Consider the following 14,044-nt stretch of genomic DNA (forward strand, 5'->3'; position numbering starts at 1 on the left):
CCCACGGTCTAAGAGAGCCAGACCTGTGTCTCCTGGCAGCTTTCATCTGGGGGAAATTTTTGGACATAGTGAATTTTGGAGGTGGAATCTCAGTTTTTGTTGTGGGCACCTGGCCAGGAAGGAGAGTTCTTTTCATTAGGAAGGAAAGCACAGAGCCCCAGTGTTTCAAAGGCAGACAAGAGCCAGGTCTTCAGAAACCAAGGCCAGCCAGACCTGTCTCTCCTGGCAGCTTTTGTCTGGGAGAAATCCCTGGATATAGGGAATTCTGGAGGTGGATTCCTAACTTTGGCCATGAGTGCCTGGATGTGAAAGGTGCTTTTTCCCCATAAGAAAGAGAAGCATTTGGTCCCAGTGTTTCAAAGGCAGATGAGAGGTGGCCCCTAGGTGGCCAAGCCAGCCAGATCTGTCTGTTCTTGCAGATTTCATCTGGGAACAATCTTTGCATATATGGAAAGTTGGAGGAAGGATCCTGATTTTGGCCATGGACACCTGGAGGAGAAGGAGAGTTCTTTCCACAGGAAGGAGAGCCCAGAGCCCCAGTGTTCCAGGGGCTGATGAGCAGCAGCCCTTGACATGCCAGGCTCAGCTGGACCTGTCAGGTGGCCCCAGGTGGCCCAGCCAGCAATGCCTTGATGCCTTGAGAGGCTGCCTAGAACAGAGGTTGGGCAGTGTTACAGGAATAAAGTAAGGATTTATTAAAAAGGCCTTCAAAGGGTACACCTGGGGCAATACAAGAGCCCAGCTGAGGGTACACCAAAGATTGATGATGGGTCACACATTTTCACACTTTTATGTTTTGGTCCATTTACATATTGGGGTTAATTGTCCAATTACAGCTTCAGGTTATGAAGTCCCATCCTCCTGGTCTGCTCTCCTCTATTTGCTGTTTGCACTTTTTGGGCCTGAAGTTGCCACAGTGTCCTTGGCTCTCCCAGGTTTCTAGGTTTCCTACTCTAGTTATGGAGAAATATTTCAAAGAGCTTCTAAAAAATATGCACTTCTGTTTTAAAAGGTGTATTTTATTACTCTTCTCTTTGGAGCAGAGACCATTGCAGCATTCTGTGATTGATATTGACCCAGGATCAGGATCAGCTGCTCCCCTCAGCAGCTCTGGCCTGCTCACAGAAGCTGTGCCTTGAGCTCTGACCCAGTGTGGACAACCTTGCTCCACATTCCCCAGCACATCCTGTCTGTCCTCACTCCCCTGGAACCTGCTGTGCTTGGAGAGCTGGCTGCACCCAGGCTAAGAGGGGTTTTCATTTTTTGTAGTTTTTGAAGCAATCTAAAACTCCTGAGTTTCCCCACTGAAAACAGGCACACTGCTCAGGTGTGTGCCAAGACCAAGCTGCCACCAATAATGTTCCCCTTACCCAAGGCAGAACTGTGCAGGAAATGTTTTAGACCTTTGGACTCCATGGTTCCAAGGGCCTTGCTCTTTGACAATGGACTTTTGGTTCCATGAGGTTCTGTACTCCACAGTGGTATTCTTAGTTCCAAGTGTCACCATGGCCCCTTGGTTCCATGGGGCCCACTGTGTCACAATGGGCTCCATGATTCCATGATTAATGCAAAAGCTTTCCATAAACAATGAACAACACCATGGTCTCCTTGGGTCTACATTGTTGCAATGAACAATGGGTTCCATGAGATCCCAAACTGTCACAAGGGATATTTGGCTCCATGTTGGCCCCTCTGTGTCACAAAGGACCCTTGGTTCCATCAGGCCCCACAGTGCCACAGGGGTTTCCTTGGTTCCATGTGCCCCAAAATGTCACAGGGTTTTCCCTTTTCCTGCAGCAACCAGCAGCAAACCCCCGTGCCAGGGTCAAATGTCTGGCAAGAAGGAGCAAGGGGGAACATTTGGAGTGATGGATTTTGCCTTCCCAGGTCACAGTGACGTGGGATGGGGCCCTGCTGTCCTGGAGATGGCTGAACACCAGCCTGCCCATGGCAGGGGGTAAGAGACAACAGCCTCTGTCCATGGAACTGCAACAGCAGAGAGGTCAGGAGAAGGCGGGGTCTAAAAGACTCTCACCAGCACAGGAAACCTCAACCTAGGACATTTTATTGGAAGCTGACATTTTAGAGCATTCTTTTATACAGACATGCACCACCAAATACCAAGTTAAACTGTTTTGGCTTTCTCTCTGCCCTGAGACCAGGTGGAATCTTTTCCGCAGTCTGTGCTGTTCCAACCCTTGCTTAGGGCGAGGATGTCAGATCCTTCAGCAGCCTCTGCTCTCCTGGGAGGCTTCTCTTCACAGGCAGGCTCTAAAAGCCGAATAAAACAAAACAGCGGTGTAAGGCACAGCACAGGGGAAGCACCAGGCTGATCAACACTGCCCTTGCAGTGACATTTCCTGAGTGCTCCTCAGTGTGAAATACAAAGCTGTGTTTCGTGTCAGGTACATAGAGGCAACGTGTGTATTTGTGATTGTGATATGTGTGGAGGCCAACAATGGGACAGTTGCGAATTTTAATAATAACTGAGGAAAGTAAAGCAGGGAAGAAGGCCTTTGAACCTATCTTGTGTTTGCAATTAACCTTGGTTGATTTAGGAGCATTTGAATTAAAGCATTAAGGATGTTGCTCTTTGCTTGTAGTTAGGCCTTAAAGAGTGCTGCAAAAATAACCCTTTTGAAGTATAATTTTAGAATATTGCTTGTATCCTTGAAACTAGAGCTTTGGAATCTATATAAAGGAAATATGCTTATCTCACGCCTTAACAAAACAGAGAAAAACAGCTTGAGAAAGGAAGATGAGCATCATCTCAAGGATTTATAATTTTGACCAAGGGAAGCTGGACATCACTGTTATGAGATTTATAGTCATTGCAATTAAAAAGGTGGAGCCACATCTGGGGAGCTGGACTTCACCAGATGGGATTCGTCTTTATTCTTGTGGAAACCAGGACCAGTATTTTGGAAACTACTACTGCTGTCTGGGGGCTACTCCTTTTTGGGATGCAGCCTGAGAAAAACTAAATCACAATAGTGTATAGAATTGTGATGTAAAAATTGGAAAATAGAAACTGCTGATGAGTAAAATTTGGAATAGAAACTGCTGAGAAAGCTTATGAGTACCCCTATAAATACCTGTAAGCCCCAACTATTGGCGTGCAGTTGGAGGGAAACTGCCCCCACTGTACCCAGCGCTGTGTTGCTCATTCTTTTACCATAATTATTAATAAATTGATTGCTGCTTGAATATTGGCATAGTCAAGCTTCTTATTTATAACAGATTTGGTGCATTGGCTGGGAATTTCCAAATCCATTGAGGGAGACTCCTGATCTCAGGGAGGCGCCCCACCTTGGAGGCTTCTGCTTCAGGTGGCCCTGAGTGACTGGGGAATCTCTCAGGGAAGAGGAAATCCTTAAGGTAATTTATGAGCAAAGAATTTTGAGCTCCCGGAGTAGACTGCAGTAAATTCAACTGTAATAACTCGTGTACGAAGACCCAGGCGAGAAAAGGAGGCTGTAAGTATTGCTTGGTTAGGTGGGATAAGAACGGGTGTAGGTGTGTAAGAGTGTGAGTGGTGTGTGTGAGACATGACCCAGTCACAAAGCGATCGTGGAGTTCTTCTAACCTCGGTTTCGTCTCCCTGTGAGGGGAATGGCAGGTGAAGGAACAAAGCGAGTGAAGTAGGATTTCCTGTATATAAAAGGTTGAGGGTGAGAAGAAAAATTTGTTAAGGGGGATTTATTTTTCTTAGGAATTGGAGGCGGGTAGCGGTACTGGTAGAAGGGACTTTTTATCAGAAAAATCCTTGACAAAAAGGGACCAAGGTCTGAACAAGTGTGGTCGAGGCGAGTGAGGGAACACCTGTTAGGATAAAATGGGTAAATGCCAAAGCAAAAACCCAAGAGCTGGTATACACCAGCAAGAAAATAGAGGTACTGAAGGTAGTGGAAAAAGAGGGAGCATTTTACCAGAGATACCCCAGGACAGCCCCCTTGGGGTAATGTTAAAATTGTGGAATAAATGTGAAACCAGGAGAGGAAAAAGCAGAGAGAATATAATACAATATTGTATGGTAGAATGGATTAAGGAAATGATGTGACCTGATAATTTATATTGGCCAAATGTACGGGTCATCTGAAGGGTGGATCTGTCAGGCCTTGAATGCCTGTGTAAATAAAAAGGACCTTATTACCCAAGAAGAAAGCGATAATGCAGCTTGATGGCATGGGTCCTGGCCTACTCCCCTGTATGCATTAAAAACCAAAAAGGAAAAGAATCAGTGGGACCCCTTAGATAACGTTCAGCCCCCTTCTCTACCACAGCCAGCTGCTCTGCCAGAGGTGCCTCATCCAGTACCCAATCCACCCCTTGCACCTAATCCTGCACCCTTTGCACCTAATCCTGCACTCTTTGCACCTAATCCTGCACCCTTTGCACCTAATCCTGCCCCCTTTGCACTGAGTCCAGCACCCTTTGCACCTAATCCTGCACCCCTTGCACCTAATCCTGCACCCTTTGCACCTAATCCTGCACCCCTTGCACCACAAGCTCCGATGGCTCCACTCCCGGTACCAGATTCACCACCAGCACACAGAACTAGGAGCCAGGAAAAGGCACGAGCAGAAAGCAGTGGGGATAGCAATAAAGAAGTGAAGGGGGGCACTTGTACCCATTAAGGGAAGTACCATTAGTAGGAAATCAAGGGAGACCAGTCATTGGGTATGTGTCAGCCCCCCTGAGCACTGGGGATGTGAGAGCTTTTAAAAAAAAGGGGAGGGTTACTTGAAGATCCGCTGGGGGTGTCTGAAAGGTTAGATCAGTTCCTAGGACCCAGCATTTACACCTGGAGCTGGACTCCACCAGATGGGATTCGTCTTTATTCTTGCGGAAACCAGGACCAGTATTTTGGAAACTACTACTACCATCTGGGGGTTACTCCTTTTTGGGATGCATCCTGAGAAAAACTAAATCACAATAGTGTATAGAATTGTGATATAAAAACTGGAAAATAAAAGCTGCTGATGAGTAAAAATTGGAATAGAAAATGCTGAGAAAGCTTTTGAGTACCCCTATAAATACCTGTAAGCCCCAACTATAGGTGTACAGTTGGAGGGAAAACTTTCCCTGCTGAACTCAGCGCTGTGTTGCTCATAGTTTACCATATTAATTAATAAATTGATTGCTACTTGAATATTGGCATAGTCAAGCTTCTTATTTGCAACAAAAGGCTCCCCAGGGAGTGCTGAGAGCAGATCCTTGAGGCCAGGAGTGCAGGGAGCCCAAGGCTCTGGGCAGGGAACTGCAATGCTGAGCAAGGCCTGGCTCGGCTGCAGGAAGCAGAAAGGCCAAGCCCTGAGCCCAGCCTGGGCCAGCAGGGCCTGTCCCTCACGGCTGGCTCGGGGCTCTTTGTGGGGCAGGGGGATGTGAGGGGCAGCAAGGACAAACGCCATCCACCTGCAGCCCCTGCCAGCCTCCCCAGGAGGCCGAGGGAGAACCAAAGTGCAGCCCCTGCCAGGAAAGTTCCTCCTGTGGGGCCTCCGGAGGCGCTGCCCGAGCCCAGGGCACAAAGGCCTGGGTGCCTGTGGCCCTGCCAGCCCTGCCCAGCCCTTGGCCATCTGTCCTGCAGGCTGTGCCCCCTGGGCGTGCTGCTCCTCTGCCCTGGCCGGCTGCACTCGCCCATCTCGCTGTGCCCCAGCATTTCTCACCCAGCGTTTCTGGGCCCTCCCTGGGCTCCCTGCACCCAGCGCTGCCGGCTCCTGGCACACAGAGCCCGGCCATGGCCCAGCCTCACGCTGGGACACCTCCAGCACCAACATTCTGCCCTGGGAGGGACTTTTCTTTCTCCTCAGCTCCAGGCTGAGCCTTCCAAGCTGCACTTGGGGGAGGTTTCCTGCAATTCCCATTGCCAAGGAAAGCTCTGTCTCCTGCTGGTCACAAACAGAGAAGGGCTGGAGGGAGATGTGGTGGTCAGAGGCTGTTTGGGGCACAGTGACCATGAAATTATTGAGTCTTTAAACATTCTGTGAAGGGAGGACATCAACAAGTCTTCTGCAATAGACTTCTAAGAGGAGAGTTTGGCCTATTTGCAGATTTGGCAAGTGCCAAATCAGGTAATGATTTATTAAAGGAAATCAGCACCTAAAACAAAGGATACCAGGAAGGATGGACACCCTTCAAGAAAGAAATTTTGAAGGAGCAGCAACAGCCTGTTCCTCTGTGCCCAAAAGTGACCTAGGAAGGAAAACAACTGGTCTGGCAAGGCATGAAGGTTTTTCCAGGAACTCAGGGGAAAAATTAGGGTGCATGACCTTTGGACAGAGGGGCAGGAAACTCAGGACATGTTTAAGAATGTTATTAGGTCATGCAGAAAGAAAATTAGAGAGGTGAAAGCTCAATTAGGATTTAACCTGGCCACTTCTTTGAAGGATAATAAAAATGATTTAAGAAATAAATTAATGGCAAAAGGAGTGGAAAGGAGAACCTCCATTCCTTATTGGGGGGGATATGGTTCCTCAAAGACAAGGAAAAGGCTGAGGTACTGAACCCCTTCTTAGCTTCACTTTTCAAGAGGAAGTCAAGTTGTCTTGACTTACCTGAGCTGGTAGATGGGCACAGGGAGCAGAACAGCTCCCCTGTAATCCAGGAGGAAGCAGCTGGTGACCTGCTGAGGCACTCCAATGCTCACAGGTGTCTCTGGGATCAGATGGGATCCATCCCAGGGGAATGAGGGAGCTGGTGGACGAGCTCCCCAAGCTGCTCTCCATCATTTACTATCAGTCCTGGCTCAGCAGGGAGGTCCCAGAGGACTGGAGGTGCCAATGTGAGCCCCTCCCCAAGAAGGGCTGGAAAGAGGAGCTGGGGAGCTCCAGGCCTGTCAGCCTGACCTGGGTGCCTGGCAAGGTTATGGAACAGATCACCTTGAGTGCCATCCCAGGGCACCCACAGGATAGCCGAGGGATCAGAGCCAGCCAGCGTGGATTTCAATATCTGCATTGATGATCTGCATGAGGGGACTGAGTCCAGCATCAGCAAATCTGCAGATTACACCAAGCTGGGTGTGAGTGTCCTTCTGCTGGAAGGTAGGAGGGCTCTGCAGAGAGACCTGGACAGGCTGGATCCAGGGCCCAAATCCAAGCAGGTGAGGTTGAACAAGACCAAGGGCTGAGTCCTGCACTTTGGCCACAACAACCCCTGCAGTGCTACAGGCTGGGGACAGAGTGGCTGGACAGTGACCAGGCAGAAAGGGGCCTGGGGGTACTGATGGACAGCAGGCTGGACATGAGCCAGCAGTGTGCCCAGGTGGGCAAGGAGGCCAATGGTACCTGGCTTGGATCAGGAATGGTGTGGCCAGCAGGAGCGGAGCTGCTGTGCTGCCCCTAACCTGCCCCCAGCTCTGCACACAGACATTGCTGCTGCAGCTCCATAGAAGGCAACAAAAGTGGGATCTCCAGTGGAAACTCTGCTGGGAGATCCTTTAGCTCATTTAAAGACACTGAGAGCACAGCTCCTCACTGACTCAGTCTGTGGCCACAGTAAAGGTGGAGAGAAACAAAATGAGAAATGGCAGAAACAGTGGCATTTCATTGTGGACAATATTAAAAAACTAAAACAAAGGAATGAAAAGAACAAACCATCAAACCCAAGTACTATCAAAGATGACTTTTATTACAAGTGACTTCCAGAAACTAGCAAGCAGCTTGATGTTTGTGAAACCATCCAGTCATCAATGTCCGCACTGCAGCCTTGAGCTCCTGGTTCCTCAGGCTGTAGATGAGGGGGTTCAGGGCTGGAGGCACCACCGAGTACAGAACTGACAGGGCCAGATCCAGGGATGGGGATGAGATGGAGGGGGGCTTCAGGTGAGCAAACATGATAGTGCTGAGGAACAGGGAGACCACGGCCAGGTGAGGGAGGCAGGTGGAAAAGGCTTTGTGCCGTCCCTGCTCAGAGGGGATCCTCAGCACGGCCCTGAAGATCTGCATATAGGAGAAAACAATGAACACAAAACAACCAAAAGCTATACAGACAGTGAAAACAGAAACCTTAAGTTCCCTGAGGTAGGATTTGGAGCAGGAGAGCTTGAGGATCTGAGGAATTTCACAGAAGAACTGGCCCAGGGCATTGCCGTGGCACAGGGGCAGGGAAAATGTATTGGCTGTGTGCAGCAGAGCATTGAGAAAGGCACTGGCCCAGGCAGCTGCTGCCGTGTGGGCACAAGCTCTGCTGCCCAGGAGGGTCCCGTGGTGCAGGGGTTTGCAGATGGACACGTAGCGGTCGTAGCACATGATGGTCAGGAGGGAAAACTCTGCTGAAATGAAAAAGGCAAACAAAAACACCTGTGCAGCACATCCTGAGTAGGAGATGGTCCTGGTGTCCCAGAGGGAATTGTGCATGGCTTTGGGGACAGTGGTGCAGATGGAGCCCAGGTCGCTGAGGGCCAGGTTGAGCAGGAAGAAGAACATGGGCGTGTGCAGGTGGTGGCCGCAGGCTACGGTGCTGATGATGAGGCCGTTGCCCAGGAGGGCAGCCAGGGAGATGGCCAGCAAGAGGCAGAAGTGCAGGAGCTGCAGCTGCCGCGTGTCTGCCAGTGCCAGCAGGAGGAAGTGGCTGATGGAGCTGCTGTTGGACATTTCTTCACTCTGGGCATGGTGGACTGTTGAAAGAAGACATTGACAAAGTGCAACCAATTTCTTTGAGTCAATCCTATGTATTTTATGTGGAATCTCAGCAAAATCACTTCTCTTCCTGTGAGTGAAATTTTGCTAGACTCTTTTTGATTTTGAGTTTGTGCTGCTGAGGCCCTGCCTCATCTTTACCAATTCTCACAGCCTGAACACTGGGGAGGCCTGAGGGAAAACAGATCTCTCTGTGCCCCAATGCAGTTGATGCTAGTCCCAACACAGGAGCCCTTTGAATATTACAATTCCTCTGTTTCATGGTGCCAGCACTTAAACATTTCTTGAAAAATAAAGCAGACATTCTGAACTCTACGGTTTAAAAATAATTTTCTCCAAACCCTTCTCTCTTTCCCTGTGCAGCTGGACAGGAAGGAATACAAAGGGTTGGTCTGGTTCTCTGCTGCCTGGAGTTGAGCCTACTGGGCACTCTCTATCCAAGCCTTGCTCCTGCCAGTGCTGCCAGAGCCCAGCCCAGCCCTGGGGGCTCAGCTCTGCCCTGCAGACCCCTCCCAGCACAGGGCACTGCCCAGGGGCATCTCCCTGGCAGCAGGGCCTTAAAGGCAGGGCAGACAAACAGACATGCTGCAAGCCAAGGTGCTGCTGCTGCTGTCTGTAGGGAGAGGAGGCTGAGGAGGCACTTTCTGAGGGAGATCTGGGGCACATCTGCTAATGCCCAGGGTGACAGTGCAGGAGTCTCAGTGACACAGCCAAAGCTGACAGCCCCTTTCCCTTCCCTTTAGGAGAAAGGTGAGAGCATCCCTGGCCATGCAGCACCATCTCCACAGCAGAAAGAATCTGCCCTGATGGGGGTCGCTCCTTCCACCTCCAACTTCTCCCCTGCACCATCCATGGGGAGCTGCCAGGCAGGCTGAGAGCTGCCCCTGGCAGGTGGCACATGCCCTGGGCTGGCCAGGAGCCCTGAGGGCTGCAGGACCTGCTCTGCAGGACAGCCCTGGGCAGCCCTGGCTGCAGCCCCAGCTTCACCCCCTGCAGCCATCCCTGGCAGCAGCAGGAGCCATCCTGCCCTGTCCCTCTGACAGTGCCCAGGGCAGCCCTGCTCTGCAGCACATCCTCCCCCAAAGCAGAAACAGCAGCAGAGCCATCCTTACTGTCACATCAGTCCTGTCCTGGGTCAGCTTCAGGAGATCCCTGCAGCCAGAGACTGACTGTGTCAGAAGTAGTGAAGATGTCTCCATGAATGAGCTCAGAATTGTCCTTCCAGCTGCTTTGAGCCTCTGTCTGCTTCACTGCTGACAGGTACTTGCAGGCAGTGCCCTCAGCCCTGCTGGGCTGGGAGAGGAGCTGCTCCTCAGGAGAAATGTCTTTTTGAAGCTCTTCTTGTTTTCCCACGAGCTATCTCTGTGCCAGGAGCCTGGCCCAGCTCAGCAGCACAGACAGAGCACAAGGACTTCAATGACCCTCTCTAATTTTTTGGTGTTGTTTACATAAGACTCAGTCCCTGAGGGAGTCTTCAAAAAACTTCTCAACAACTCAAATTTAAAGTCCAAAGTTTCGTTAAGTTTAATAAGTCCCTCTGAGAAAGTGTCCCCAGGTTCCAGTTAGAGCAGAACACTGGAGGCAGTGATGACAGCTGGGGACAGTAGAAGGCCAAGGTGTCTCTGGGGCTGAGCAAAGCTAGATGTGTTTCAGGAATTCAAAGGGCCAAGGCCTGAGCCCCAGCCCCTGGCCAGGCAGATCCTGTCCCTCCCTCCTTGCTCAGGGCTCTTCCCGGGATGGGCACTGGCATGTGGGGATGTGCAGTGCCAAGGGCAGGAGCATGGTGCGGCCCCTGCCAGGCTGCTGAGCAGGGACAAGGAGGCCATGAGGCCCCAGGCCTGCAAGGGTCACTTGTCTCCTGCTCCTGGCTCAGGCCCAGGCCCAGCAGCCATGGCCAAAGTGCTGCCCAAGTTGGCTCTGTCAGGGCCTGGCAGCTGCTGCCCATGCCTGTGCCCTGTGCAGCCCAGGCTGTGCTACGGTGTCCCTGCCCTGCGCCTCTGTCCCTGCAGGCTGTGCTCATCCCCCGGCTGCCCCACCTGGCTGGCCCCTTCCTTTGCTGACAGCTCTGCCTCCTGCCTGCCTCTGCCTGCCCACACAAAGCCTTGGGCTGATACCAAAAGGGTTCATTCCATTTTTACCCTGCCTGGGAACTTTGAGCACAGGAACAAGGCATGCAGGGGCTGCTTTCCCAGCAAGGATGATTGGAAGAGAAGAAGAAGACATCTGGCTCAAGGGTGCAGGGATAGAGAAAACAAGCACTGAATCTGGGAACTTGGGGTGGTTTCTTGGTTTGGAAAGACAGGTGCCTGCTAAAGAACGCAGAAGCCTCCCCTGAAATGGAGAATGCAAACCCTCCCCACCCCTCCTAATTACTATGAATTTTAAATTAAGGGGCTCTCTGGGAAAAGCATAGAGGAGCAGGAAATAACCGTTCTTTAATAGGGAAGGAAAAAAAAAAAAGAATAAAAGAAAACAACGCAATACACTAGAACAACACTGACAGAGTCAGAACCCACCCTGACACCCTGTCTGTCAGGGTGTTGGTAGCAGTCCAATTGGAAAAGTGGCTGCAGTTCTCCTGAAGTGTCAGGTGTGGTTCTGTTGGAGCAGGGGGGGTCCTGTAGCAAAAGCGTGTATTCTTCCTCTGCAGTTCTGTGGAAGTAGAAGCAACTGCTGCTCCTCTGGAGAATCCAGTGGGAAGCCGTTCTGGTGTGTCAGAACCTCCAGATTATATCTGGGTAGCAATGCTTGGCTCCTCCCTCTGGGCGGAGCATCTTACAATGGTAAGTTATAGTTCTTATCAACCATGCAGTGACATTCAATAGCCTGTTATCAGCACATGTCCTGGGGTGACTGTTACCCCCATTTGTGTGTGTGAAATTTATGCTGGATATTATGTTCTGTGCCTTTAAGACTGGCAGAGTGAAAGTTTTGTTTTGGGCCTCTTAGCCACCCGGCGGGACATCCAGATAGCACCAGTACATACTGCTGCTTTTTTGCTTTTTGCCCTGCTTTTTGCCTTTGCTCTTGCTTCTGCTTCGCCTCTGCTTTGCTTGCTCTTGCTTTTTCCCCCCTTCTCATTAGTTAATTTAGCTAAACAGTCCAAATTCCTTCCTGGACTGTCTCCCCTTCCTGTTTGGACCTGCCAACCTGCTCCGGACTGGGACCTGGGAAACACCGAGAGAGAGTTTGCATCTTGTGGCTGCAGCAGCTGCCCCAGTGCCAGAGGGACAGATAACAGCGACCACCCCCAGGAACGACTTTCTGAATTTGTCATCTTTTTCAGAGCAGTGAAAGAGCGGTGTCATCCGGTATTGTTCATTTTGGGTGTTGGGGGTGCAGTGCTTGTCAAATAAACAGGTTCTTTCCACTTCTCTCCGAGGAATTCTTCCTGAACCAGTTGTGGGGAGGGGCCGTGTGGGTTTGTTTTTTGGAGAAGCCCTTTTGGGGATTCTCTCCCAAATTTGCCCTAAACCAGGACAGTGTGTCAGAACCTCCAGATTATACCTGGGTAGCAATGCTTGGCTCCTCCCTCTGGGCAGAGCATCTCACAATGGGATGTTATAGTTCTTATCAGCCTTGCAGTGACATACAATAGCCTGTTATCAGCACATGTCCCCTGCCAAGGGAGGAGTGATTATGATCACTCAGGGTGAGAGACAGGAAGAATTCCCCACTTGACACCAGACAACTGCCATACAGATGGTAATAGAATATATCTTGCCTTGCAATCTGGAACAGGTGGGTTTTATGGAAATGAGTAAATTATAATTCACATTTAGTGACTGTATATAAGCAACACACTGGTAGAGTCACGTGTCCATGTAAGGTTAGAAGTTATCCCATGTCGGACCTCAGGCCTGAATAAGTGATGCTTTCTTACACACCAAATTAGTTTTAAGGTGTCTTATTCTGATATTTTGGACATTTGGTGACAGCAGAGGCTCACAAAACCAAGGAGTCAGCTGTGACACTGTGGAACCCCATGGAACCAAAAGTCCATTGTATCAGAGCAAGGCCTCAGGAAACCAAGGAGACCATTGCTGACAGTGTGGAAGCTTATGGAGCCATGGGGTCATTGTGACACACTATGGGGCTGCATGGAACCAACGGTCCATTGGGACACTGCAGAACCTTCTGGAATCAAGGGGATTGTTTTATGCTATAGAACCTCATGGAACAAAGGATCCATGGTGACACTGCAGTGCTCAGACCATTGGTGACAGTGTGAAAGCTCCTGGAACCAAAAGTCCATTGTGACACAGCAAGGCCTCCTGGAACCAAGGGTCCGTTGTGGCTCTGTAGGGCTTCCCAGAACCAAGCAGACCATTTGGACACTGTGGGGCCTCATGGAACCACCTGGCACTGTGACACAGCAGGGCCACATGGAGTCAAGGGGCCACTGAGACCCTGAGGAACCTCATGGAACCAAAGGTCCATTGTTCCACTGCGGGGCCCTGTGGAACCAATGGGACCATGGTGACACCGTGGTGCTCCATGGAACCAAGGGGCCATCATGGTTCTGCTTTGCCTCATGGAGCCAAGGGGCCACTAGGACCCTGCAGGGCCTGGTGGAACTAAGGCAGCCTTGTGACACTGCCGGGCCCTTGGAACCAAGGGTCCATTGGGAGATTGCAGGGCCTGATGGAACCATGGAGACCATTATGGCCCTTCAGAACCCACTGGAACCAAGGGGCCATTGTGACACTGCAGGGCCTCGTGGAATCAAGGGGACCCCAGTGACACTGTGGGGCTCCATGGGACAAAGGGGGCATTGTGACACCGTGGAACCAAGGAGATCATTGCGCTGCTATGGGACATCATGGAACCAAGGAGGCCATTGTGACACAGCAAGGCCTCATGGAACCATGGAGACCATCATGGACCTTCAGAACCCAAGGGAACCAAGGGGCCATTGTGACACTGCAGGGCCTTGTGGAATCAAGGGGACCCCAGTGACACTGTGGGGTTCCATGGGACAGAGGGGCCATTCTGACACCATGGAACCAAGGAGGCCATTGTGACACATGGGGCCTCGTGGAACCATGGAGACCATTATGACACATGGGGACTCGTGGAACCAAAGGAGCATTGTGACATTGCAAGTCCTTATGGAACCAAGGGCACCACAGAGACACTGTGGGGCTGTGAGTGACCAAGGAGAGATTCTAATAGTGCAGAATCAATGAGACCATTGTGACATTCTCGGGCATCATGGAACCACAGGTGACATTGTGACACAGCATAGCTGCATGAAACCATGGAGGCCATTTTCACACTTGGAGGCCCTGTGAAACCAAAGGGCCATTGTGGCACTTTGTGTCCCCATGGAACCAAGGAGTCCATTGTGACACTATGAGGCCCTGTTGGGCCAAAGGGCAATTGTGGCACTGTGTGGCACCAGGGAA

General features: G+C 50.8%; 1 protein-coding gene across 1 annotated transcript; it reads right to left on the minus strand.

The window, feature by feature from the left end:
* Positions 1 to 7,605: 7,605 nt before the first annotated feature.
* On the minus strand, positions 7,606 to 11,344 carry LOC132334680 (olfactory receptor 14J1-like). The gene is made up of 2 exons (XM_059860770.1): positions 11,153 to 11,344; positions 7,606 to 8,614 (listed from the first exon to the last, which is right to left on the minus strand). The coding sequence occupies exon 2, from the start codon at positions 8,589 to 8,591 to the stop codon at positions 7,647 to 7,649; it is 945 nt and encodes a 314-aa protein (XP_059716753.1). The 5' UTR covers positions 8,592 to 8,614; positions 11,153 to 11,344; the 3' UTR covers positions 7,606 to 7,646.
* Between the last annotated feature and the right edge of the window lie 2,700 nt (positions 11,345 to 14,044).

Source organism: Haemorhous mexicanus, chromosome 16 (genome assembly GCF_027477595.1).
Source record: "Haemorhous mexicanus isolate bHaeMex1 chromosome 16, bHaeMex1.pri, whole genome shotgun sequence".
NCBI classification, from domain to species: domain Eukaryota; kingdom Metazoa; phylum Chordata; class Aves; order Passeriformes; family Fringillidae; genus Haemorhous; species Haemorhous mexicanus.

Excerpts from the sequence above, each read along its gene's own strand:
- LOC132334680 (XM_059860770.1), bottom strand. The coding sequence starts at position 8,591 with ATGTCCAACAGCAGCTCCATCAGCCACTTCCTCCTGCTGGCACTGGCA.